At 59.2% G+C, this 25,303-nt stretch overlaps 1 protein-coding gene and 1 long non-coding RNA gene across 2 annotated transcripts; both read left to right on the plus strand.

Annotated features, from left to right (window-relative positions):
• Positions 1–4,831: 4,831 nt before the first annotated feature.
• LOC128899388 (uncharacterized) lies at positions 4,832–6,950 on the plus strand. Its single transcript, XR_008463087.1, has 3 exons — positions 4,832–4,926; positions 5,561–5,654; positions 6,477–6,950. It is a non-coding gene; the product is annotated as an uncharacterized LOC128899388 (long non-coding RNA).
• A 3,614-nt stretch (positions 6,951–10,564) lies between these two features.
• On the plus strand, positions 10,565–20,357 carry RBM28 (RNA binding motif protein 28). Its single transcript, XM_054177854.1, is given in 19 exon segments — positions 10,565–10,784; positions 11,787–11,960; positions 12,110–12,207; positions 12,330–12,405; positions 12,672–12,764; positions 13,223–13,294; positions 14,014–14,211; positions 14,498–14,579; positions 14,697–14,806; positions 14,916–14,989; positions 15,333–15,468; positions 15,579–15,643; positions 15,756–15,914; positions 16,753–16,887; positions 17,943–18,017; positions 18,818–18,926; positions 18,928–19,078; positions 19,667–19,763; positions 20,201–20,357. Coding segments are annotated over 19 exon segments (2,214 nt in total). The 5' UTR covers positions 10,565–10,606; the 3' UTR covers positions 20,333–20,357.
• The last annotated feature ends 4,946 nt before the right edge of the window (positions 20,358–25,303 follow it).

The following is a 25,303-nucleotide window of genomic DNA, read 5'->3' on the forward strand; positions in this document are numbered from 1 at the left end:
ACAGCACCTTCATGGGCACCCACTGCCACCTCTCTAGCTTCCCAGTGCCCCCTCCAGCTACCCTATAGCCCCCCAGTGTCCCCTCCAATGCCACCCGCCGCTGGCACTGGTAGACCAGCACGTGTGGCACAGTGACACAGAGTGGCACAGAGGTGGCACGTGAAGTGAGTGGCACCTAGATGGCACACGGAGTGGCACAGGTAGTGGCACAGAGGTGGCACACGCGGTGACCTACGCGGTGGCACCGCTTGGTGGCACCTGCAGCCCTTGTCCCCAGCCGGTGTCACATGCCCCCAGGGCTGGCACCTCCCGAAGTGTCACCCTGTGGCGCTCACTCGAGCGTGCCATGACCTAGTTCCTGCTGCCACCCGCCCGCGGGGGCATCCAAGGGCTGGCACACCCCACCCCCATCCAGTGCCACTGCCACATCCCACCCCCCCCAGTGTCTTTGTCACCTTCCTCCCCTCGGTGGCTCTGCCCCTACCCACGCCATGTGCAGCGGCACACGTGGGGGCACAGGAAGTGGCACAGCGGTGGCACATGCAGTGGCACATGGTGGCTCATGTGGTGGCACTGGTGGTGACACACATGAAGTGGCACATGAAGTGGCATAGGTGGTGGCACATGAAGTGCCACATGTGGGGGCATATGAAGTGGCACATGCAGTGGCACGTGAAGTTAGTGGCATCTAGATGACACATGGAGTGGCACAGGGGGTGGCACATGGAGTGGCATGGGGGTGGCACATGGAGTGCCACATGTGGGGGCATATGAAGTGGCATGGGGGTGGCATGTGAAGTGGCACAGGTGGTGGCACACATGTAGTGGCATGTGAAGTTAGTGGCACCTAGATGACACATGGAGTGTGTCACCTGCACAGTGGTGGCACAGAGGTGGCACAGGTAGGGGCACACGAAGTGGCACATGAGGTGGCACAAAGGGTGGCCATGCTGAGCTGAATGGGGCCAAACTGGGCCAGGCTGGACCAAGCCAAGCCCAGTCAAGCAAAGCTGAGCTGAGCTGGGCCAAACCAAACCCAGTCAAGGAAAGCTGAGCTGGGCCAAACTGAGCCAAACCAAGCTGAGCCAAGAACAACCAAGCCCAAATGAGCCCAACTGAGCCAAGCTGAGCTGAGCTGGGCCAAGCTGAGCTGAGCTGGGCCAAACTGAACCAAGGCAAACTAAGGCAAGCCAGGCCAAGCTGAGCCAAGCTGGACCAAGCTGAGCCCAGCTGGACCAAGCTGAGCCCAGCTAAACCCAGTCAAGCAAAAGCAAGCTGAGCTGGGCCAAGCCCAGCCAAACCAAGCTAGGCAGAGTCCAACTGAGCCAAGGTGGGCTGAGCCAAACCAGGCCAGACCAAACCAAGCTGAGGCAAGCTGACCTGAACTGAGCCAAAGCAAACGGAGCCGAGCCAAGCCAGGCCGGGCTAAGCCAAGCCAAACTGACCCAAGCCAAACCAAGCTGAGCCATGCTAAGACATGCCAAACTAAACCCAGCTGAACTGAGCCAAATCAAGCTGAGCTGTGCCCAGCCGTGCCCAGCTGAACCAGGCTGAGCCGAGCTGTGCCAAGCCGTGACCAGGTGAACCAAGCTGAGCCCAGCCGTGCCAAGCTAAACCCAGCTGAGCTGAGCTGTGCCAAGCTGTGACCACCTGAACCAAGCTGAGCCCAGCCGTGCCAAGCTAAACCCAGCTGAGCCGAGCTGTGCCAAGCTGTGACCACCTGAACCAAGCTGAGCCCAGCCGTGCCAAGCTAAACCCAGCTGAGCTGAGCTGTGCCAAGCTGTGACCACCTGAACCAAGCTGAGCCCAGCCGTGCCAAGCTAAACCCAGCTGAGCCGAGCTGTGCCAAGCTGTGACCACCTGAACCAAGCTGAGCCCAGCCGTGCCAAGCTAAACCCAGCTGAGCCGAGCCGTGCCGAGCCGTGCCAAGCTAAACCCGCTGAGCCAAGCTGAGCTGTGCCAAGCTAAGCCCACCCCAGCCGAGCCGAGCCGTGCCGAGCTCCGCCGGCAGCGCTGGGGGCGGAGGAGGAGGAGGCTGAGGAGGGGGATGGGGAGGGGGAGGAGGAAGAGAGGAGGGGGGGCGCTCAGCCCCGCCCGGAGCTGCTCTGCCCGAGCCGGGACTTGGAGCTGCCGCTAACGGTGGGTGCTGGGTGCGGGGTTTGGGGTGCGGGGGGCGTGGGTGTGCTGGGTTTTGGGGTGCTGGGGAGGGCTGGGTGCGAGGGGGTGGTGGGTTTCAGGGTGCTGGGGGTTGAGGGGGTGCTGAGTTTTGGGGGGCTGGGGGGTTGGGGTTTGGATTGGTTGCGGTGCAGGGTGTTGGGGTGCCGGGGTTTGGGTGCTGGATGCTGGGGGCTGGGTTTGGGGGGCTGGGTGCTCCGGTTCGGGGGGTGCTGAGTTTTGGGGGTGCTGGCTGCTGAGTGCCAGGGGCTGGGTTTTGAGGGGATGCTGGGTGTTGGGTTTTGGGGGGCTGGGTGCTCGGATTTGGGGGGGGGGCTGGGTTTTGGGGAGGCTGGGTGCTAGGTTTTGGGGGGGCTGCATGCTGAGTGCTGGGTTTTGGGGGGCTAGGTACTTGGGTTCGGGGTGCTGCTGTTTTTTGGGGGTGCTGAGTGCTGGCTGCTGGGTTTTGGGGGGCTGGGTACTTGGGTTTGGGGGGTGCTGGGTTTTGGGGATGCTGAGTGCTGGCTGCTGGGTTTGGGGGGGGCTGGATGCTGACTGTTGGGTGCTGGGTTTTGGGGGGCTGGGCGTCGGGGGCTGGGGTGCAGAAGGTCCAGGGGGTGCTACATGTTAGGGTGCTAAGTTCAGGGGTTTGGGGGCTGCTGGGTGTTTGGTGCAGGGTTTTGGGGTGCCAAGGTGTAGGGGGTGGGAGCCCACGAGGTCGAGAGGGTGCTGGGGGGGTGGGGCTGAGCACTGGGGTGCCAGGTGCTGGCTTTTGGGGTGCTGGGGGGGTTGTTGGGTGCTGAGTATTGGGGTGCTGGGTGCCAGGGAAGGGGGCATTTGGGGGTGCGGGGGGAGCGTTGGGTGCTGGTTTGCACCCACTCGGGCACATGGTCCTGGGTGGGTGGGTGTGTGTGGGGAGGGTTGGTGTGCGTGGGGGGAGTCCATTTGGGGTACAAGGGGAAGGGGGGGGGCGGGAGTGTGCTCAGCACCCAGGGGAGGGGGTGTCTGGGGTGGGGGTCACTGGCTGCCAGGGGGAGTCCCTGGAGGGGTCCCTTGGTAGTCCTTGAGTCGCGGGGGGCCTGGGGGGAGGACGGGGGTGTCACTGGGTGCCAAAGAGGGGGTCCACTGGGGGTCCTGGGGTGCTGGTGCCTGAAGGGGTCACTGGATGCCAAGGAGGGGGGGGCCTTTGGGTGCCAGGGGATATCTCTGGGTGCCTGGGGTGTCACTGGGTGCCAGGGGGTGTCACTGGGTGTAAAAAGGGGGTCCCTTTCGGTGCCAAGGGGGGGGGGTGTCTCTGGGTGTCAAAGGGGGGTCCGTTTGGGTGCCGAGGGGGTGTCTCTGGGTGTCTGGGGGTGCCACTGGGTGTCGATGGGGTGGGCAGGGTCCCTGGGTGCCAGGGGGCTGTCACTGGGTGCCAAAGGGGCTCCCTTGGGGGTCCTTTGGGTGCCGGGGGCGGATCTCTGGGTGTGTCACTGGGTGCCGATGGGGGTGGGGAGGGTCCCTGGGTGCCAGGGGCGGTATTTAAGGGGGTCCCTAGGTGCTGGGGAAGGTCACTGCGGGGGGTCCTTGAGTTCTTAGGGGGGGAGGGATGTCGCTGGGTGGCAAAGGGGGTCCCTTGGGGGTCCTTGAGTTCGGGGGGGGGAGTGTCACTGGGTGGCAAAGGGGGTCCTTGGGTACCGGGGAGAGTGTCGCTGGGTGCCAGGGGGAGTCCCTGGGTGCCAAACGGGGTCCCTGGGTACCAGAGTCGTCGGTGGGGGTGGGGGGCAGTTAGTGCCAGCGACGGGTGTGGTGTGCCAGGTCCCCGTGTGCCAAGCCCCCGTGTGCCCTCCCCCACCTCACCGTGCCCCCCACACCCCCACTGTGTCACATCGTATCGGGTCCTCACCACGGTGAGGTGACAGCGAGGTGACACCGCTTGTCACATGGATTAGAGGGACCTGGCACCGCGTGGGGGGGACACACACAAACACACCCCCCCGGTGCCAACCTCACCTCTTTTGTTCTGTCCCCTTCCCCCCCCCAGGCAGCTCCGACCGGTGCCACCTCCCCGCTGGTGTCCCCAATGGCCCCCAAAGGACCAGGGGGGGTCCTGCTTTTATTACTGACCCTGCTCTGCTTGTCCCCCCCCGCCACCTCTGCCCCCCATCGCCCCCCCCAGCCCCTAAATGACCACCCCCAGCCCCCAAACGGCCCCTCCCAGGCTCAAAATGAGGCCCCTCAGCCTCCGAAGGACCTCCCCCAGCCCCAAAACGATGCCCCCACCCCCCAAAACGACCCCCCCCGGGACAAAACCGACCTCTCCCACCCTCACAGCGACCCCCCCCCGGTCCTCTCCCTCAACCTCGGCCTCAATTTTAAGCTAAAAATGCGAGGTCCCCCCAGAGGTTCCCCCACAGTTGGATCGCCCCCCACGAAAAGCCCCCTCCCCACCCCTGTGCCCCCCCCCCCAATTCGAACCGGGGTCAGGTTTTGCTGAAGAAGCAGCTTCTGGGGCCCCCCCGGAAAAATTAAAGGGGTCGGAAGGCGGGGGGGGGGCTTTAAATCTTGGGCCGCCCCACCCCCCCCAATTGATCGCGGCCCCTTCCTCGGTGTCCCCCCCGCCACCCGGGGACAAAGAGCTGGAGGTGGCCATCGCCATCGATCTGACAGCGGGGGTGGACCGGGGGGGGGGCGCTGTTGCGGCCCCCCCACACCCCACCAGTCCTTTTCGGGACCCTTCCCCCGGACCCCCCCCTCGCATTTCCATCATTCCCAGTATGGCTGAACTGGTTGGTGAGTGACCCTCCCCCCTCGCCCCCCCCTCAAAAGAAATTGGGGTTGGGGTGGGGGGCCCACAATAACGAACCCCCTCTGAGGGTGCCGTTTTAAGAGACACCCTTCCCCCCCCCCAAAAAAAGGGGGGTGTTTTCCTCCCCTATTTTAAGGGACCCCTTAATAAAAAGGGGGGGGGTGGGGAGGGGTTGGAGGCGGGGGTGGCCCCCCCCTAAAGAACAAAAGCTGGGAGGGGGTGTCGGGGAGGCTCAGTTTGAAGGGATCCACCAACAAAAAATATTGGGGGGAGGAGGGTTGAGGGACCCTTGGGAAGTGGGCTCCCCCCCCCCCCCCCTTTTCATTTTTAGGGACCCCTTCCAAAAAAAAGGGGGGAGGAGCAGTTCGGGAGGGGCCTGGGGGGGGGGGTTGGGAGGGATTGGGGAGGAGTGGACCCCCCAAAAACCAAACCCTGGGGGGGAGGTTGGGGGGTGTGGGGAGGGGCCGGGGGGGCTAATTTTAAAGGGACTCCCCCGCATAAAGCTAAGGGGTGGAGGGGGGTTGGGGGGAGTTGGGCACCCACCCACCCCCCCCCGCTCAGAAAGAAACTGGGGGGGCTTCGGGACCCATTTTAAAGGACCCTCCTCCCCCCCGCCAGGGTTTCTGATTCCGACGAGGCCCCCCCCAAACGGGCCCCCCCCCCCAAAATGGGTCCCAAGAGGAAGAGGAGGGAGGAAGCGGAGCTGAGCAAGGTGCTACTGGGAGGGGACTGGGAGAGACTCTGGGGGGGAGGATGGAGCGGGGGTGGGAAGGGGGAATTGGGGGGGAGGAAACGGGGAATTGGAGGGGGGGAGTAGGGGGGCACAGGCGTCCGGGGGGGGGGGCACCGGGAGCTACTGGTTGTGACTGGGGGGTACATGGAGGGTGTTGGGGGGGCATCGGGAGCTACTGGTTGTGACTGGGGGGCACATGGAGGGTGTTTGGGGGGGCACCGGGAGCTACTGGTTGTGACTGGGGGGCACATGGAGGGTGTTTGGGGGGGCACCGAGAGCTACTGGTTGTGACTGGGGGGCACATGGAGGGTGTTGGGGGGGCACTGGGAGCTACTGGTTGTGACTGGGGGGCACATGGAGGGTGTTGGGGGGGCACTGGGAGCTACTGGTTGTGACTGGGGGGCACATGGACGGTGTTTGGGGGGACACTGGGAGCTACTGGTTGTGACTGGGGGGCACATGGACGGTGTTTGGGGGGGCACTGGGAGCTACTGGTTGTGACTGGGGGGCACATGGAGGGTGTTTGGGGGGGCACCGGGAGCTACTGGTTGTGACTGGGGGGGCACATGGAGGGTGTTTGGGGGGGCACCGGGAGCTACTGGTTGTGACTGGGGGGGCACATGGACGGTGTTTGCCGGGGCACTGGGAGCTACTGGTTGTGACTGGGGGGGTCACAGTAGGGTGAGTGGGGGGCACTGGCAGCCACTGGTTTTGATATGGGAGGGGCTCTGGGGTGCAGGCGGGGGTCACCCCCCCACCCTAACCCCCTCCTCCCTTTTTTTCCTCCTCTCCCCCCCCCAGCTCTCCCCTCAGCCTCCTCCTCCTGCCCCCCTAGCTCCAGCTGCCCCTCGGCGGGGGCCGGGGGGGCGGCCGGAACCCCCCGCCCCCTCCACAACCCGCCTCCTTTTTTTTTTTACTGGTGGCCCCCCCACTTCCTCCCCCCGCCCGCGGTCTGGGGGCCGGTCTGGGCGGCTCAGGTCTACGGGGTGGCTTCCCTCTTCGCTCTGATGGCCCTGCTGGGCTTGCTGGTTTTGCTGGGCAGTCACCAGCGCCGCTTCCTGGGGGGGCTCCTGATGGTGGCGGGGGTCTCCCGAGCCGCCCCCCCGTTGTTTTTAGACCAAAACTTGTCCCCCCCCCTCGCTCACCTCCTCTTCGAGCTGCCCTTTCCCTGCTTGGGGTGGGGGCTGGTGATCGCTTTGACCCCTCCCCCCAATTACCCCAGTCCCTTGCTGCTGGTTTTGATGGTTTTACATCTGGGGGGGGCCGTCGGGGTGGTGATCTGGGGGGGGGGCGGGGTAGAGAAGTTCCCCCTCCTGTTGCTGGTTCCCCGCGGGGTTTTCGTGCTGCTGGTCGTGGGGGTGCTCGTGGGGGCGCTGAGGAGCTGCGGGAAAAGGGGGGGCAGGAGAAAAAAGGGGGAGGGGAATGGGGAGGAGGGGGGCGGGGGGAAAAAGGAGAGGAGGGATACGGGGGGGGTCCGAGAGGATGGGGGTGGAATTGGGGGGGCAAAGGGGAAGGGGAAAGGGGGGGAAACCGGGGGGGGCAATGGTGGTGGAGGGGAAATTGGGGGACCCCAAGGGAAGGGAGGGGCGACTGGAGGTCAAAATAATGAAGGGGGGTCACTCGGGGGTCCTAAAAATGAGGGGGGGACAACTGGGGGTGCCAAGGAGAAAGGGGGGGCAAGCGGAGGTGCCAAGGAGGGGTCGTTTGAGGGTGCCAAGGGTAAAAAGGGGTCCCTTGGGGGACCCCAGGGCGAGGGGGGGTCGCCTGAAGGTCCCAAGGGAGGGTCACTGAAATGTCCCCAGGCTGAGGGGGGGTCGCTGAGTAGTACCCAGAGGGTGGCGCTGGGGGTGGCACTGGTGGGGGCGATACTGAGCGCCGGGCTGCAGATCTTGGGGGTGTTGCAGGGCTTGGGCTGGGGGGGGCCCCTCGCCCCCTACCCCAACCCCCACCGCCAGGACCCCCCCGAGACCCTTTGGCTGTGGTGGGGGCTGCAGCTGAGCTGTCGCCTGGCAGAGGTGGCGATGGGCTTACCCCTGGCGGTGGTGGCGCGACCTTGGCATAAGAAACCTCCCCCTCCCCAAAACAGCCCCCCCAGCCCTGGCACCCCTCTCCCCGAACCCGTAAACGGGGGGGGCGCTGAAACGGGGGCATCTTTTTGGGCACACCCCCCCCCAGACGTCACCGAAGGGGACCCAACCCTCGGGTACCGCCCACCGTCGCCCATCGACCTGCGGCGGAGCATCGACGAGGCGCTGGGTGCCAAGCCTGGCATCTGCGTTGGCACCGGCAGCGGCACCGGAGCTAGGACCAGCAACGGGGCCGGGAACGGCACCGGGGTGGGCATCAGCGTCATCGGGGTGCCAGGGATGGGCGACGGGGGCGTGGTTAGGAGCCTTGGCGCCGGGACCGGCATGGGTGGCATGGGCAGAACGGGATTGCCGGGGATGGGCACGACCGGTGGGACTGCGGTAGGGGCGGCTGGGGCAGCTGGGATGGGCATAAGTAGGATTGGCACAGCTGGCACAAGTGGGATTGGTGCAGCCAGCGCAGCTGAGATGGGCACAAGTGGCACAACTGGGAACGGCACGGCTGGCACAGCGGGGATGGGTGCACCTGGCACAACCGGGACTGGTGCAAGTGGCACGACTGAGATTGGCACAGCTGCAACTGGCACAACCACAACTCCAAGTCTTGGCACAGCGAGTTTACCAGGGCTTGGCACAACTGGCACAGGAGAGCCTGGCACAACCACTACACCAAGGCCTAGCACCACCAGCAGTGTGGAACCTGACACAACTGGCACAGCGGTGTCCAGCAGGGCAGGGCTTGGCACAACCAGCACAGCAGGGCTTGGCACAGCTGGCACACGAGGTCCTGGCACAACTGGCAAAGGGGATCTTGGCTCAACCACTACATCAGGTCCTGGCAAGACCACCACACTGCCGGGTCCTGGCACAAAAGGTCCTGGCACAACTACAGAACCTAAACTTGGCACAACTGGCACACAAGGTCCTGGCACAGCCCCAGCACCAAATCTTGGCAGCAGTGGCACACAAGCTCCTGCCACAACTCATACAAAAGGTCCTGGCACGAGAATGGCACCGAATCTTGGCACAACTGGCACACGAGGTCCTGGCTCAACCATGGCACAGGGTCCTGGGACAACTGGCACACAAGGCACGAGTGGCACACAACATCCTGGCACAACTACAACACCAGAGCCTGGCACAACTGGCACACAGGGTCCTGGCACCGCTGGTGTAGGGGGTCCTGCTACAGCTGGCACCCCAGAGCCTGGCACAACAGGCACACAAGGCACTGGCACAAGCGGCACCCCAGCACCTGGCATGACTGGTACACGAGGTTCTGGCACAAGTGGCACACAAGGTCCTGGCACAACTACGACACCAGTGCCTGGTGCAACGGGCATGAAGGCTCCTGGCACAACTGGCACCCCAGAGCCTGGCAAAGCTGGCACAAGGGTCCCTGGCAAAAGTGACACATGTGGTCCTGGCACGACTGGCACCTCAGAGCTTGGCACAACTGGTACAAGGGGTCCTGCCACAACGGGCACAAGTGGCACCTCACTGCCTGGCACCGCGCCCCCTCCCCAACCTCCAACCCCTCATTCTGCCACCTCCTGTGCTGGGGGGTCCCTGGGGACAGGGGGAGGACATCAGGGCACTGATGCCAGTACCAGTGCCCGTACTGGTGCCAATCCCCTGCCTCCCAGTGACCCTGATGACACCATTGACTTGTAGGGTGCTGGGTGGCACCGGGAGGGCACAAACTGGACCCCCCCCTCCCCCCGGTCCCCAAGACCCCAAATTACTTCCCCTTGCCCCCCCAGACCAAATCCCTGAGATCCCCTCAAATGCTGGTGACAATCTGGGACACGCCCCCCTCCCCCAGGGTCCTCAAGACCTTCGAGTGCTGGTGACAACCTGGGACCCCCCCTCAAGGTCCCCAAGACCCCCAACTGGTTCCTGGGGGTCCCTGAGACTCCCCACCAAGTGATGGCGACAACCTGGGTACCCCCAGTGTCCCCACTCCCCAAGTCCTTGAGACCCCCCTAAGATCCCTGAGCCCCCTCGGCAGTACCTCCCAGTTCTCCCCACCATGGCCAATGGGACCTCCCCCCCCCCTTTTATTCCAAGCCACACCCCAGTACTGGGAGGCATTTGGGACTGCCCCCCCATCCCAGTTCTCCCAGTTTACCCAATAAAGTGCCACATGTGAAGGGTGTGAGTGTGACCACCCCCCCAAATGGAACCCCCAAAATCACAACTGGGAGACACCCCAACCCCTCCCCTACCCCTGAACTGAGACCCCCCAGCCCCCCCTACTCCTAAACTGGGATCCCCAACCCCTTCCACCCTCGAACTGGGACTCCGCCCAAACCCCCCCGCACCTCACCTGGGACCGTCAAGCCCACCCAGTTCCCCCCTCCCACTCTGAACTGGGACCCCCCCCCACCTTTCCCCCATCCTTAAACCGGCACTCCCACATCGCCCCTTTGTCACCTCACACCCCTAAACTGGGACTCCAAATCCTCCCCTGTCCCTGAACTGTGACGCGCCCCCCCAACCTGTCCCCAGCTCCCCCTCCCCCTAAACTGAGTCTCCCATTCCCCCCCTGCTCTCCCCTCCCATTCTAAACCGGCTCCCCGCTCCCCGCTCTGCAATTCGCCCCCCAGCCGCTAGGTGCCGCTCTCCCGCTCCTTGCCTGCCGACTTTCCGTCCTACCAGGCGCCGCTTGTCGCGTCCCAGCAGTCCTCCCCGCGCCAAACCCTTGCGATTCTCCTCCGCGCCGCTAGGCGCCGCTCTCCCCTCCACCGCCCTGCATGGCTCCTCTCTCTCTCTCCCCCCCCATCTCGCCTGCCGCGCATCTCCTCTCCCTCCCCGGCAGCCCCCGCGCGGCGCGTGCCCAAGATGGCGGCGGCCGGGGGTGGCCGTGGGTCTAGTCCCGGTGCCGGGCCCGTGGCGGGCTCTGTCCCGGGCCGTACGGTGATGGTGCGAGGGTTACCGGCCTCGGCCACTGCTGCAGACCTCGAGGATCTCTTCGGGCGCTTCGGGCCCCTTCGCCGCTGCTTTGTGGTCACCGAGAAGGGTCCGAGTCCGGGCGCCTGGGGGGGAGGCTGGAAGGCTGTGCGGAGCTCGGGGAGGGCTTGAGGGGGGCAGGGACCGGCGCCTGGGGGAGCCTGAAGGGCTCTGAGACTGGCGTGTGGGGGTCTGGTGTGGGGCTAAGTGGGCCTGAGATTGAGGTCTGAGAGTGCCGGGGGGCTTCATGGCAGAGATATGGGGGGGCTGAAGGAGATTGCAGAGGGCCTGGGGCCGGGGTCTCAGTCCTTGGAAAGCGTCAGGGGGTGGCTGAAGAGGTTTGGGGATGCTGAGTGGACATAGCTGGGGGTGTTGAGTGGCTCTGGGACTGGGGTCTGGGAGACTGAGGAGACTTGGAGGAGGCTGGGTGTGGGGTCTGGGAGGGGGCTGAAGAGCTCAAGGATGGGTGTGGGGGTGCCGAGAGGGTCTGGGACTGGGGCTTGGGGGATGGAGTGAGGGAGTCTAGGGATGTTGAAGGGCTTTGGGACTGAGGGGCGTGGGTCTGAGGGGGCCTGGAGTCTGGGGGTGGGGACTGGGGGTTCTCGGACGGGGGTCTGGGGAGGGATCTGAGGGGGCCTGGGAGGGAGGGGCAGGTGCTGAAACCTTGGTCAGGGTCTGGGGGGGACCAGGGACCAAGGTCTTGCGGGGGAGGGGATGATGCTGAAGGGATCTGTGGGGGCCTGGACCAGGGTCTGCGGGCAGGCTTCGAGACAGGGTCTAGGAGAGGCTGTGGCAGGACTTGGGGTGGGGGGCTGGGATCACGGGGTGGGGGTGGGGGACAGGTGCATAGAGGGCTGGGATTTGAGGTGGGGGAATCAAGCTGGGGTGGAGAGGCTGTGAAGGGACTTGGGGGAGGCACCAATGCGTTGTGGTGGGGCCAAGGGGAGCTTCTGGGGACCAGCCATGTGGATAGTGACCCTGAAAGCTGGGAGGGGACATTTTGGGGTGGGGGCAGCACTCCAGGGCCTCATTGTGTGTGTGTGTGTGTGTGTGTGTGTGTGTCTGCCCCCAGGCACCAAAACCTGCCGTGGCTTTGGCTACGTCACCTTCTCCTTGGCTGAGGACACCCAACGGGCTCTGAAGGAAGCCACCACCTTTGGGGGCCACCGCCTCGGGGTGACACTGGCACGGCAGCGACCCCAGAAGGGCCCCAAAAAATCTCTGGGGGGAGCCAAAGAGGGAAAAGGTAAACTGGGGAGGGGAGGGGGAAGTGTGGAATTGTTTCCCTCCTTCCCCTTCCTTCAGCACCTTGGTGCTGGCTCTTGTCCCACCCCACCCTGCTGCCTGCGGTCCCCAAGTCCCTGCTGTTCCAAGACCTTCTTGTCCCCCATACAGGTGACTCCAAAGCCACCCCTGTGCCCCCTCCCAGACCCAAAAAGCCCAAAGGCCCCCCCAAAAAAGCTCGGCTCATCATCCGCAACCTCAGCTTCAAGGTACCGCGGGAGGCTGGTCTGCGTCGGCACCCTGCAGGGGGGCAAAAGGGGACCCCCACCCCAGGGGGGCGGGCATTGTCACGGTTACTGACCCCCCCACTCCTTACTGTGTCTCCCCACAGTGCTCAGAGGAGGACCTAAAGAAAGTTTTCTCCCCTTTTGGTACGGTGCTGGAGGTGAACATCCCCAGAAAAGCAGGTGGGGCCCCTCCCTCCCCCCATTTTGAGGCTTTTAGGGCACTGTGGGATCTCTGGGTTCAGGGGGGGCTCTTCAGGGGTTGAGCAGGCTCTTTGGGTGTGTGTGGGGAGTCTCCCTTTGGGTCTGGGGGTGCTTCTTTTGGGCCTGCAGGGGCACTTTGGGGGGGTCTGAGGGACTTCTTTATGGGCTCAGGGCAGCTCTTTGAGGTTGGAAGGGGTCTTTTTCGGGGGGGTAATGATTAAATTGTGCCCCCCACACACACACAGATGGGAAGCTGAAGGGATTTGCCTTTGTCCAGCTCAGGACCATTCTGGAAGCAGCCAAAGCACTAAGAGGGGTCAACATGAAAGAGGTTAAAGGTTTGTCCTCTCCATTCATTTTTCACCTGGGGGTGCTTTCTGGGGTGCTCCCTTTCCCCTTTTTTACCCCTTTGCCTTTCCCTTCCCTGTCCATCTTTCTTTTTTGCCCCTTCTCACCACTCCCCATTTCCCCACCTTTTTTTCTCTCTTCTTACCCTGCTGGGGGGGCTCTTTAGGGCTCCCTCCCCGCCTTTGACCCCCTGTTTTCTTCTGGAGGGGGGCTTTTTGGGGCTGCCCCCTCCTTTCCTCCCTGGGGGAGCCCTTTGGGGCTGTCCCCCTCCTCATTTCTCCACCTTTTCTCCCTTCTTTTTACCCTGGAGGGGCTCTTTGGGGCTGCCTCCCTTCCCACTTTCCCCACTTTCTTCCCGGTTTGGAGTGGAAGTGGGGAGGTCCCTTAAAGTCTGGGGGTTCCCTTAAGGTGTGTCCCCCCAGCTTTACTGTGTGTATCCCCCAACCAGGTCGTCCAGTTGCTGTGGACTGGGCAGTGGCCAAGGACAAGTACAGAGCAACACAGGGAAACCAGCATAAGGGTGAGGCGCCCGGCTCCCTCTCCCGGCGCGGGCGGGGCGCCCGGCTCCCTCTCCCGGCTCCCTCTCCCGGCGCGGGCGGGGCGCCCGGCTCCCTCTCCCGGCTCCCTCTCCCGGCGGGGGCGGGGCCCCCGGCTCCCTCTCCCGGCGGGGGCGGGGCCCCCGGCTCCCTCTCCCGGCGGGGGCGGGGCCCCCGGCTCCCTCTCCCGGCGGGGGCGGGGCGCCCGGCTCCCTCTCCCGGCGGGGGCGGGGCGCCCGGCTCCCTCTCCCGGCGGGGGCGGGGCGCCCGGCTCCCTCTCCCGGCGGGGGCGGGGCCCCCGGCTCCCTCTCCCGGCGCGGGCGGGGCGCCCGGCTCCCTCTCCCGGAGGGGGCGAGGCGCCCGGCTCCCTCTCCCGGCGGGGGCGGGGCGCCCGGCTCCCTCTCCCGGCGCGGGCGGGGCCCCCGGCTCCCTCTCCCGGCGCGGGCGGGGCCCCCGGCTCCCTCTCCCGGCGGGGGCGGGGGGCCCGGCTCCCTGTCCCGGCGCGGGCGGGGCGCCCGGCTCCCTCTCCCGGCGGGGGCGGGGCGCCCGGCTCCCTCTCCCGGCGGGGGCGGGGCGCCCGGCTCCCTCTCCCGGCGCGGGCGGGGCGCCCGGCTCTCTCTCCCGGCGGGGGCGGGGCCCCCGGCTCCCTCTCCCGGCGGGGGCGGGGCGCCCGGCTCCCTCACCCTTTAATTTATGTCCACAGGGAGCGAAGAGGAAGAAAATGAAGAGAAAGAAGAGGAAAAGGAGGAAGAAGAGGAGGTAGAAGAGGAACAGGAAGAGGAGGAGGAGGAAGATGAAATGGAACTGGATGAGGAAGGAAGCAGTGAGGAGGAAGAAGAAGACGAAGAGGAAGATGAAGAAGATGAAGATGATGAAGAAGATGAAGAGGAAGGAAGAAAAGGTTTTGTTCTGCCCTGCAGGGTCAAGGAGGGTTCTGGGGGGAGCTGTTTTTGAGGCCTGGGGCAGGGGAGGGCTGGTTTTGTGTCGGGGTGGAATTTTTAGGGGCCTGGGGGGGGGCCTTTCCTGGGGGTGCTCCTTGGAATCTGGGGGTCCTTTCAGGGGGTGCTCCTTTTGGGTCCTGGCCGGGGGGGGGGGGGCTTATTTTGGGGGCTCTTTTTGGGATCTGTTGGGGGGGCTCTTTGAGATCTGGGTGGGGGAGTCACTTTACCACCCCCATTTTTTTCCAGGGGGGGTCACCCCTAAGAAGCCACCCCCGAAGCGCCCTCCCTGCGCTTCCGACGTCAGCGAGGGCAGGACCGTGTTCGTCCGGTGAGCTGGCAGCCAGCCCCTGCCCCGGGCTGGGATGAACTGCTGGCAGTGGGGCGGGTACATGATGAACCCCAACCCTTAACTGTTTTGGGGGACCTGCCCCCACATCTTCCCCAGCAACCTCTCATTTGACACTGAAGAGGAAGCCCTGGGGGAGCTCTTAGAGCAGTTTGGGGAGCTCCAGTACGTCCGAGTCGTGCTGCACCCCGACACTGAGCAATCCAAAGGTCAGTGTACATTTTTGGGGGGGGGGCGTGGGGGCACCCCCTTTTTATCCTTGAGACCCCTTCCCCTCCCCTCACATTAACTGACCCCCATGTTGCTCACTCCCCCCAGGCTGTGCTTTTGCTCAATTTAAGACACAAGAAGCTGCCCAAAAATGTCTCCAAGCTGCTCAGGAAGAGAGCGAGGTGAGGGGGGTGGGGATGGTGGCACAAAAAATTGGGGATCCCCTCCTCCCCCTTTCTTTCCACCCACTCTTCCCCCGGCTCCTCTCTCCTTTTTTACCCCCCTCCCTTCCCCTTCTTTTTTCCCCCTCCCCTCCCTTTCTTCCCCCTCTTCTTTTTTCCCCTTCCCCTCCCTTTCTTCCTCCTCTTTCTTCCCTCCCCCTTCTTTTCCCGCCCCCTCCCCCTCTTTTCCCGCCCCTTCCCCCTCTTTTCCCGCCCCCTGCCCCCCCTCCCCCGCGCTGTTGCTGCCTCACCCCCAGCTCTTCCCCGCCATGTGCCGTTCCCCGTCCCGTGTCGCCGTGCGCAGCTGGGGGGGCTGCGGCTGGAGGGTCGCCAGCTCCGCATCGATGTGGCGGTCAGCAGGGACCAGGCTCAGAAGCTTCGAGGCTCCAAACCCAAGAAGCCCTCAGGAACCCGAAACCTTTACCTGGCTCGGGAGGGCTGTGAGTATGAAAATATAAAGGGGGGGTGGTGGGGGTTGCACACACCTTAGAGGTGTCACAGGGGTCCCCATTCTGCGTGTGTCCCCTCATTTTTCATGTGCCCCCCGCAGTGATCCGTGCCGGCACCAAGGCGGCGGAAGGAGTCAGCGAGGCCGACATGGCCAAGAGAGCGCGGGTGGGTTGCTGTCCCCCCTGACCTTTCATCCCCCCCCCAGTGACTTGTGTGCAACAGAAAGCACCCCAAGGGGGTCCCTAGTATCTCCATAGCCAATCCCAGTTTGTCCCAGTTCGAGGAGTTGAAGCACCAGAAGCTGAAGGATCAAAACATCTTCGTCTCCCCTACTCGGCTCTGCGTCCACAACCTCCCCAAAGCTGTCGACAGCTCCAAGCTCAGAAGGCTTCTCCTGAGGCTGTTCCAGGGAGGTCCAGCTCCGTGGATCAAAGAGGTGACTGTCACCTCTCTCCCCCAGAGTGTCTCCTTCGTGTTACCAAGGTGTCACCTTGGTGTCAGCTGGGGTTTGGCTCCACTCCACAATGGGCTGGGGGGTGGTAAGGGGGTGGTGGGTGTTCAACTCGGGGTCTTCCTTCCGTCTCCTCACATTGCTTTTGGGAGGGTTACAGGAGGAAGAGTGTCCCTAAACTGTCCTTTTAGTGTCCCCACAGTGTCATCTTAGTGTCCCCATGGTGTCACCTTGGTGTCAGCTGGGGTTTGGCTCCACTCCACAGTGGGCTGTGGGGTGGTAAGGGGGTGGGCGTTCTCCTCGGGGTCTTCCTTGTGTCTCCTCACGTTGCTTTTGGGAGGGCTAGAGGAGGAAGACTATCCCTAAAGTGTCCTCTTAGTGTCCCTCTAGTGCACCTTAGTGTCCCCATGGTGTCACCTTGGTGTCAGCTGGGGTTTGGCTCCACTCCACAATGGGCTGTGGGGTGGTAAGGGGGTGGGTGTTCTCCTCGGGGTCTTCCTTGTGTCTTCTCACATTGCTTTTGGGAGGGCTAGAGGAGGAAGACTATCCCTAAAGTGTCCTCTTAGTGTCCCTCTAGTGCACCTTAGTGTCCCCATGGTGTCACCTTGGTGTCAGCTGGGGTTTGGCTCCACTCCACAGTGGGCTGTGGGGTGGTAAGGGGGTGGGCGTTCTCCTCGGGGTCTTCCTTGTGTCTCCTCACATTGCTTTTGGGAGGGCTAGAGGAGGAGGAGCGTTCCTAAAGCATCCTCTCAGTGTGCCCATAGTGGTCCTAGTGCTGCCAGTTCTCCCAGTCTAAACCAGCCTAAGCCAGTGTGCTCTGCAGTGCAGGGTGATGAGGGAGGAGCGAGGCAGAGGGCAGTCTTTGGGCTATGCCTTTGTGGAGCTCGGGGACCACCAACAGGCTCTGGCTGCCCTCCGGGGCCTCAACAACAACCCCCAGATTTTTGGGCCCCAAAAGGTGAGTCCCACCCCACTGAGGGGGGTGTTGGGGGGGGCCCTCCCCCTCCCCCCTCCCCCCTTCTCATTCCTGTCCCCTCTCTCCCCCTTCATAATCTTTACACCACCCCCATTTCCCCCCAACCCCCTTTCATTGGGGTCCTCCCTGCACCCCAAAACCCTACAAGGGGTTTGCCTCCCCTCCACTTTTTAGCTTCCCCCCCAAATTTTAACCCCCTCCCCCCATTTTAGCCTCCCCCAAATACTTTTAAGGTCCCCCCCAATACTTTAAGCCCTGCCACAGTATTTTAGGGATTCCCCCCCCAATATTTTATGGCCTCCCCAGATACTTTAGGGCTGCCCCCCCAATACTTTTAAGCCCCCCTGCAATATTTCAGGGATTCCCCCCAATATTTTTTGACTCTCCTCCCCCTAAAATACTTTACACCCCCCCTCTTCAAATATTAGAAACCAGCCCCAAAATGCTTTAGTGCCCCCCTAAATGTTTTTGGAGCCCCTCTCATTCCTGGGAGGTTCCCTTGGGGGTTTGGGGTCCTGCCCCTGCTGGGGCCATTGCTGGGGCAGTCCCCTTGAGGTTTTGGGATCCTGGGGGGGAGTGCCCTAGGGATTTTGAGGTCCTCCCCCTCCTATGTCATTCCTAAGGGGGTTCCTTTGGGATTTTGGGGTCTTGGGTGGGTCCCCTTGGGTTTTTGGGGTCCTGGGAGGAGGGGGGGTCCCCCCTGGGGTTTTGGGTCCTGCCCCCAACAAAGGCCCTTGGGGTCCTGGGGGTGGTCTCCTCAGGATTTTGAGGTGCTGAGTCCTTCTGGGGGGAGGGTCCCTTCAGGGTTTTGGGGTCCTGAAACATTCCCTTTGAGGTTTGGGGGTCTTGGCAGAGGGCCTCTTGGGATTTTGGGGGCCTGCTCCCCCAGGGCCGCTTTTCTGGGAGAGCTCTCAGGGTTTTAGGGCCCTGGTGGTGGGGGGTGGGGTCCCTTTGAGATTTTGGGCTCTTGGGGGAGTGCCCTTGGGGTTTTTGGGGTCCTGTGCCCATCCTGGACCTCCCCAGCCCCCCATTTCCAGAGGCCCATCGTGGAGTTCTCGCTGGAGGACAGGAGGAAGCTGAAGCTGAAGGAGCAGCGAACCCAGCGCAGCCTGGTAGGGCACATTGTCACCTCAGGGTCACCTGGGCTCTGGGTCATCTCTGGGGGGCCCTGTGTCCCTCCCTGTCTCCCCTCAGTGTCCCTTTGTGTCCCCCTCCACGTCCCTCTGTCCCCATCTCGGTGCTCCCCTGTGTCACCCTCTCCATGTCCCCTTCTGGGTCCCCTTTTCCCTGTCCCCTTTTGGGCTGGCTTTTAGGGTAGCAGCGGATACAGAGGAGCTGGGTGTCCCCTCAGTGTCACCCTAGTGCCACCTCCAGTGTCCTCTGTGCTCTGTGTCCCCTCTGGGGGTGCAGAGGAGCTGGGTGTCCCCTCAGTGTCACCCTAGTGCCACCTCCAGTGTCCTCTGCGCTCTGTGTCCCCTCTGGGGGTGCAGAGGAGCTGGGTGTCCCCTCAGTGTCACCCTAGTGCCACCTCCAGTGTCCTCTGCGCTCTGTGTCCCCTCTGGGGGTGCAGAGGAGCTGGGTGTCCCCTCAGTGTCACCCTAGTGCCACCTCCAGTGTCCTCTGCGCTCTGTGTCCCCTCTGGGGGTGCAGAGGAGCTGGGTGTCCCCTCAGTGTCACCCTAGTGCCACCTCCAGTGTCCTCTGCGCTCTGTGTCCCCTCTGGGGGTGCAGAGGAGCTGGGTGTCCCCTCAGTGTCACCCTAGTGCCACCTCCAGTGTCCTCTGTGCTCTGTGTCCCCTCTGGGGGTGCAGAGGAGCTGGGTGTCCCCTCAGTGTCCCTTCTGTCCCCCCTCCCAGTATCCCCAGTTCTCCATGTTCCGTCAGCATCTCCCTCTTGTCCTTGTCCCCTCCCAGCTGAAGCTCCAACAGAAGCCACCAGAGCAGGACCCAAAGCCCCCAGAGCAGAAGCTGGACTCCAGCCCCCCCCAGGGGAAGAAGAACCCCCTCTTTAAGGGGACGAAGAAGGGGCAAGAAACCCCCCCCCCCCCCCCCAGTGCCCCCAGCTGGGGCTGCCTCCTGGGCTGGCTTCCGTACGGAGCTGGGGGGGCAGCCCCGGGATGGAGCCCCCAGGACCAAGGTGCTGGCACTGCCCTCGCATCGGGGACCCAAAATCAGGTACTGAGGGCTGGGGGGCACCCAGCTGTACCCCCCAGCCAGCCTTGGGCACCCATGGGTGCTCCTGGGTCTGTTAACTGGCATCTGGGCACCTATACCGGCCCCTGTGTGTGCCCTTAGGCCCCTAACTGGCACCCATAGGTACTCCTGGGCAAGTAAATGACACCCCCGGGGTGCTCCTGAGTCCATATCTGTCACCAATGGGTGCCTGTGGGCCCATATCTGGCACCCATGGGTGCTCTTAGACCCATAACTGGCACTCATGGGTATTCCTGGACCGGTGGCTGGCACTTATGGGTGCTCCTGAGCCGTATCTAGTACTTCTAGGGTGCATCTGGGCACCTACACTGGCACCCATGGGTGCCTCTTTGCCCACAACTGGCACCCATGGGTGTTCCTGGGTCCACAACTGGCACCTCTGGGTGCATCTGGGCACCTATACTAGCACCCATGGGTGCTTCTCTGCCCATAACTGGCCCCTATACCCCTACTCTTGGTGCCCTTGGACCCTCACCTTTGGTATCCATGGGTGCCCCAGCCCCTACCCAGCACCCATGGGTGCCCCTTAACCCTTTGCCTCCCCCTCAGGAAACGTGACAAGGGGCAGCTGAAGCCCCCCCCCAAGAAACAGCCCAAGGCCAAAACTCGGCGGAGGAAGGAGAAGCAAACAGGGACCCCCCCACAGGTAACATCTGGGGGACCCCTCCCCACTTTCTGCCCTCTTTTGGGGTGGGAGGGCCCAGACACCCCCAATTCTGCCCCATTTTGTCTTGGGGGGAGTCCAGACTCCCCCATTTCTGCCCCACTTTGTCTTGGGGAGGGTCCAGACTCCCCCATTTCTGCCCCACTTTGTCTTGGGGGGGGTCCCAGGACCCTCATTTTTACCCCATTATGGGATGGGGGGGGATCCAGGACCCCCATTTTTACCCCCACTGATCCTGGGAGGGTAGGGGGGGGTGTGTTAGGGACCCCAGTTTGTACCCCCCCAACCACTTTAGGGATTGGTGTGGTGGGGGAAGGGCTTTTTTAGGGGTACAGGGGTGTTGTGTAGGGGTGCTGGGGGGGAATTTCCAATGCTTCCCCCCTCATTAAGCCCCCCCCCCAATTTCTGCCCCCTCCCAGGCCAAACGGCACCGAGGAGGCCCCAAGGGGGGGTCTGAAGCTCGATTTAATGACCTGGTGGAACGGTACAAGAGGAAGATTTTGGGGGGGGACACCCCCACACCCAAAAGAAGCAAATGGTTTGACACCTGAGACCCTTCCCCGAAAGTCTGACTTCCACACCCCACCCCCCCCCCCGGATTCCCTCGTTGGGGGGTGGGGAGGGGTGCAATTTCAAGGGAGAGATTGATGTTTTCCCACCCCCCAAAAAAATTGGGGGTGCCCCCTTCCTGTCCCAGGGATTTTTGTCCCTCCCCCTACCTTGGGAAGGTTAGTGGGGGGTGAGGGAGGGGGCAGGACCCTCTCCAACCCCCTCTTTTGTGTTTTTTTTTGGGAGGGGGGTGGGGTTGGTGGTCAAAAAGTAAAGAATTTATTAGAATCAAATCCCTTTTTGTCCCCCTCCCCCCTCAAAAATCATTGGGGGTTTAAGCTCCCCAGGGGGATACTGGAGGGTACTGGCAGGGTATGGGGGAGGGGGGGAAGCCTGCCAGTGTTTGGGGGGTAGGGGAAACCCCCTCAGTGTTGGGGGAGGGGTGAAAATAGAGGAATCTCTCGGGATAAAATCCCCAGTTTTGGGACACCCCCCCCCCCAGCTTTGTACCCATTGTCCCCCTCCCCATTCCCCTTCCCCTCCCCATTGTCCCCCTCCCCATTGTCCCCTTTTCTGTGCTCATTGTCCCTCTCCCATGTCCTCACTGTCCACATTGTCCCTCTCCCCATTGTCTTTCTCATCCCTGTTCCCCCCACACTCCTTCTCATCCCTCTTCCTCTCCCCCTTGTCCCCCTCCCTGTCCTCTCTGTCCCCATTGTCTCCATCCCTGTCCCTCTCCTCATCCTCAACCTCTCCAGCACACCACCCCCCTCCCACACGTCCCCATGTCACCTCCTGTCCTCCCTCTGGGTCACACCAGGTCAGGAAGCCACCAGCAGCCTCCTCATAAACCACATCAAGACTCAGCCAGCTGCTGCCACGTCCCCAAATGTCCCCCCAGCCATGTCTACAAGGGTCCCTTGTTCCCAGCCATCCCATCTTGAGGATCCCTGGGGTGTCCCCAGCCACCCCTGAAGCCACCAGGTCCCCGGGGACACCTTCCCCATACGCTGCGATGGAGCTCTGTGGGCACACCAGTGATAGGCTGGTTCCTGGGGGTGAGGACACCAGTACCCAGCTGTGGTGACACTGGGCCCCAGCAATGGGGACACCAGTACCCAGTGGTGATGGCACTGGTTCCCAGGGATGCCCAGTCGTGGGGATGGGACACTGGCACCCAGCAATGGTGACAGCAGCAGCTGATGATGGGGCAGCCGGGGGCGGCACCAGCGCCTAGCCGCGGGGACGCTGAAGCCAGCGCTGGGCACTTGGGGACACTGTCACCCAACAATGGGAACAGCAGCGTGCTGTGGTGACAACCAACACCTGGCCTTGGGAACCAGCACCCAGTGATGGTCACACTGGAACCAGGAGATGGGGACACCAGCACCCGGAGATGGGGACACCGGCACCAGGGGGTGGCGACACCGGGACCTGGTAATGGGGACGTGGGCACGCTGGTCCCCAGCTTTGGTGACAGTGGCACCCAGAGATGGGGACAGGACACCAGTAGCTGGTGATGGGGACACTGGTGACACCGATGGGGACACCAGCACCCAACCATGGGGTGGGGTGGGGGCACAGGTACTTAATAGTGATTGCTAATGGGGATCAATAATGGTGATAACTGACTGGTGTGACAGGAATAGTGGTGAGTTAATCATGGGAATAATAAAACCAGGGCATTAATAGGGGGAATAAGGGTGGGAATGGTAAAACCAGGGCATTAATAGGGGGAATAAGGGTGGGAATACTAAAAATAATGAATTAGTGGCAATAGGTATAATGGTAGATTAATAATGGCAATAATGGTGGAGATAGTAAAAATAGGAAATAATGGATATAGGAGTGATGGTAAATTAATACTGATAGAAGTAGGAAAAATAGTAGTAATAATGGTAAGGATGGTAAAAGGAGTCAGTTAATGGGAATAATAGTAGAAATATAAATAACAGTAATGGGGATGACAGTAGAAATGGTAAAATTAGTGAATTAATAATGCTCACAACTGGAAATGGTAAAAATGGTGAATTAATGGCACTAGCAGGAGAAGTAATAGTGAATAATAGTAAGGAAAAGAGTAAAGAGGGCAAATTAATAGTGGTAATAGCAGTGGAAATAGGAAGAATGGTAAACTAATGATGGTAATAATGGCACAAATAGTAAAAGGTAAGTTAATGTTGGTAATAACAGTAGGGGTTGGAACAGTGGCAATGATGGCAGTAACAGGTGGTAAACATGGTGATAATGCTGCAAATAGGAATAACAATGGCAGTAAAATGGGTAAGTAAATGATAATCAGAGTAGAAACGGGATGGGATAGGGATGGGATGGGATGGGATAGGATAGGATAGGATAAGATTAACCAGGTCAGAAAAGACCTTTGAGATCATCCAACTATCACCCAACACCATCTAATCAACTAAACCATGGCACCAAGCACCCCATCCAGTCTCTTCATAAACACCTCCAGTGATGGTGACTCCACCACCTCCCTGGGCAGCACATTCCAATGGCCAATCACTCTTTCTGTGAACAACTTCTTCCTAACCTCCAGCCTAAACCTCCCCTGGTGCAGCTTGAGACTGTGTCCTCTTGTTCTGATGCTGGCTGCCTGGGAGAAGAGACCAACCTCTGCCTGTCTACAACCTCCCTTCAGGTAGTTGTAGAGAGCAAGAAGGTCTCCCCTGAGCCTCCTCCTCTCCAGGCTAAGCAACCCCAGCTCCCTCAGCCTGAGCAACAGTAATGCTACTAATAGCAGTAAAATGGGTAATTATGGGGGGGGAAGGCAACAAAAGATATTGACAGTAGCAAAAATATGTAGCAGTAATAGGAAAAAATGATAGTAAGAGAGTCAAATAAAGTAATAAAGGTAAAATAGTGAGAATAATACTATTAATGAGTGTAATAATAGTAAGCTGACATTTAAGACAAAACAGAGTAAATAACAGTAGTAAAGGTTAAATAGTGATGAAAATAATAGTACTAATAATAGTGTGATGATGGTAGATATTTAAAAGAGTAGAAGTAAATAATAGTAGTAAAGGTAAAATAGCGTAATAAGACTAATAATAGTGTGATGATGATAGATATTTAAAAGAGTAGAAGGAAATAATAGTAATAAAGGTAAAAAATAGTGATGAAAATAATAATAGTGTAATAATAGTATCTATTCTATTTTAAATATTAATAAGGGTTAAGTAGTGATGAAAATAATCATGGTGTAATAGTAAATATTTACAATAGTAGAAGGAAATAATAGTAATAAAGATTAAATAGGGATGAAAATAGTGTAGTAATAGCAACTATTCTGCTATTTTAAATATTAATGAAGGTGAAATAGTGATGGAAATAATAATGGTGTAATAATAGTAAGTATTTGCAATAGTAGAAGGAAATAATAGTAATAAAGGTTAAATAGTGAGAATAATAATACTAATAATAGTGTAATAATAGGAAATACTTAAAATAGTAGAAGTAAACAGTTGTAATAAAGGTAAAATAGAATAATAATACTAATAATAGTGTAATAATAGTAAATGTTTAGTAAAAGGAAATAATAGTAATAAAGGTAAAATAGTGATGAAAATAATGCTACTACTAATGGCAGTGTAAAGATAGTGATAGCAATTAACAGTAAATTAACATTTAGAATAGTCAATGAGTAAATAATACTAATAAAGGTGAAATAGTGATGGTACTAATGCTACTCCTGATAGTGTAACAGTAAGAGTCATCACAGTAAATTAATATCTGCAACAAAATAGTCAAAATACTAATATTAGAGGGAGGCAGTGTTGATAATCATAGCAGTGGCAGTACAGCAGTAACATTAGCAAATAGATAATAGCCAGTGCTTAATGATAGTCAAAATGATGGTGTGATAGCAGTAGTAGTATCAATAACCGTAGGAACAGCAGCAGTGGTGGTCTTAAGGTAGTAGTAAAGGTAATGGTAATAAGAGCAATTATAATAGTAGTAAATAATGGTGATCATAGCAATAATAGTAGTCTTAGGAGTAAATAATGGTGATAATACAATAGGAGTAAATATTGGTGACAATAATACAACAGTAGTAAATTATGGTGATGCTACTACTAGGAGTAATAATAATAGTAAATATTGGTGGTAATAACACAATAATAATAGCAAGTAATGGTGAGCATACTATTAATAGCAAATAATGGTGACAATAAGAGCAAGTAATGGTGATAATAATAGCAAATAATGGTGAGCATGCTATTCATAGCAAGTAATGGTGAGAATAAGAGCAAATAATGGTGAGCATACTATTAATAGCAAGTAATGGTGAGAATAATAGCAAATAATGGTGATAATAGCAAACAATGGTGATCAGAATAGCAAATAATGGTGATAATAATAGCAAATAATGGTGATCATACTATTAATAGCAAATAATGGTGACAATAATAGCAAATAATGGTGATAATAGCAAACAATGGTGATCAGAATAGCAAATAATGGTGATGATAATAGCAAATAATGGTGACAGAGCAAATAATGGTGACAATAAGAGCAAATAATGGTGATCATACTATTAATAGTAAGTAATAGTGATAATAATAGCAAATAATGGTGATAATAGCAAACAATGGTGATCAGAATAGCAAATAATGGTGATAATAATAGCAAATAATGGTGATAATAATAGCAAATAATGGTGATCATACTATTCATAGCAAATAATGGTGACAGAGCAAATAATGGTGACAATAAGAGCAAATAATGGTGATCATACTATTAATAGCAAGTAATGGTGATAATAATAGCAAATAATGGTGATAATGGCAAACAATGGTGATCAGAATAGCAAATAATGGTGATCATACTATTAATAGCAAGTAATGGTGAGAATAATAGCAAATAATAGTGATAATAATAGCAAATAATGGTGAGAATAAGAGCAAATAATGGTGGTAATGCTACTAATAACAAATAATAGCAATAACAAT

Source organism: Dryobates pubescens, chromosome Z (genome assembly GCF_014839835.1).
Source record: "Dryobates pubescens isolate bDryPub1 chromosome Z, bDryPub1.pri, whole genome shotgun sequence".
In the NCBI taxonomy this organism is placed as follows: Eukaryota; Metazoa; Chordata; class Aves; order Piciformes; family Picidae; genus Dryobates; species Dryobates pubescens.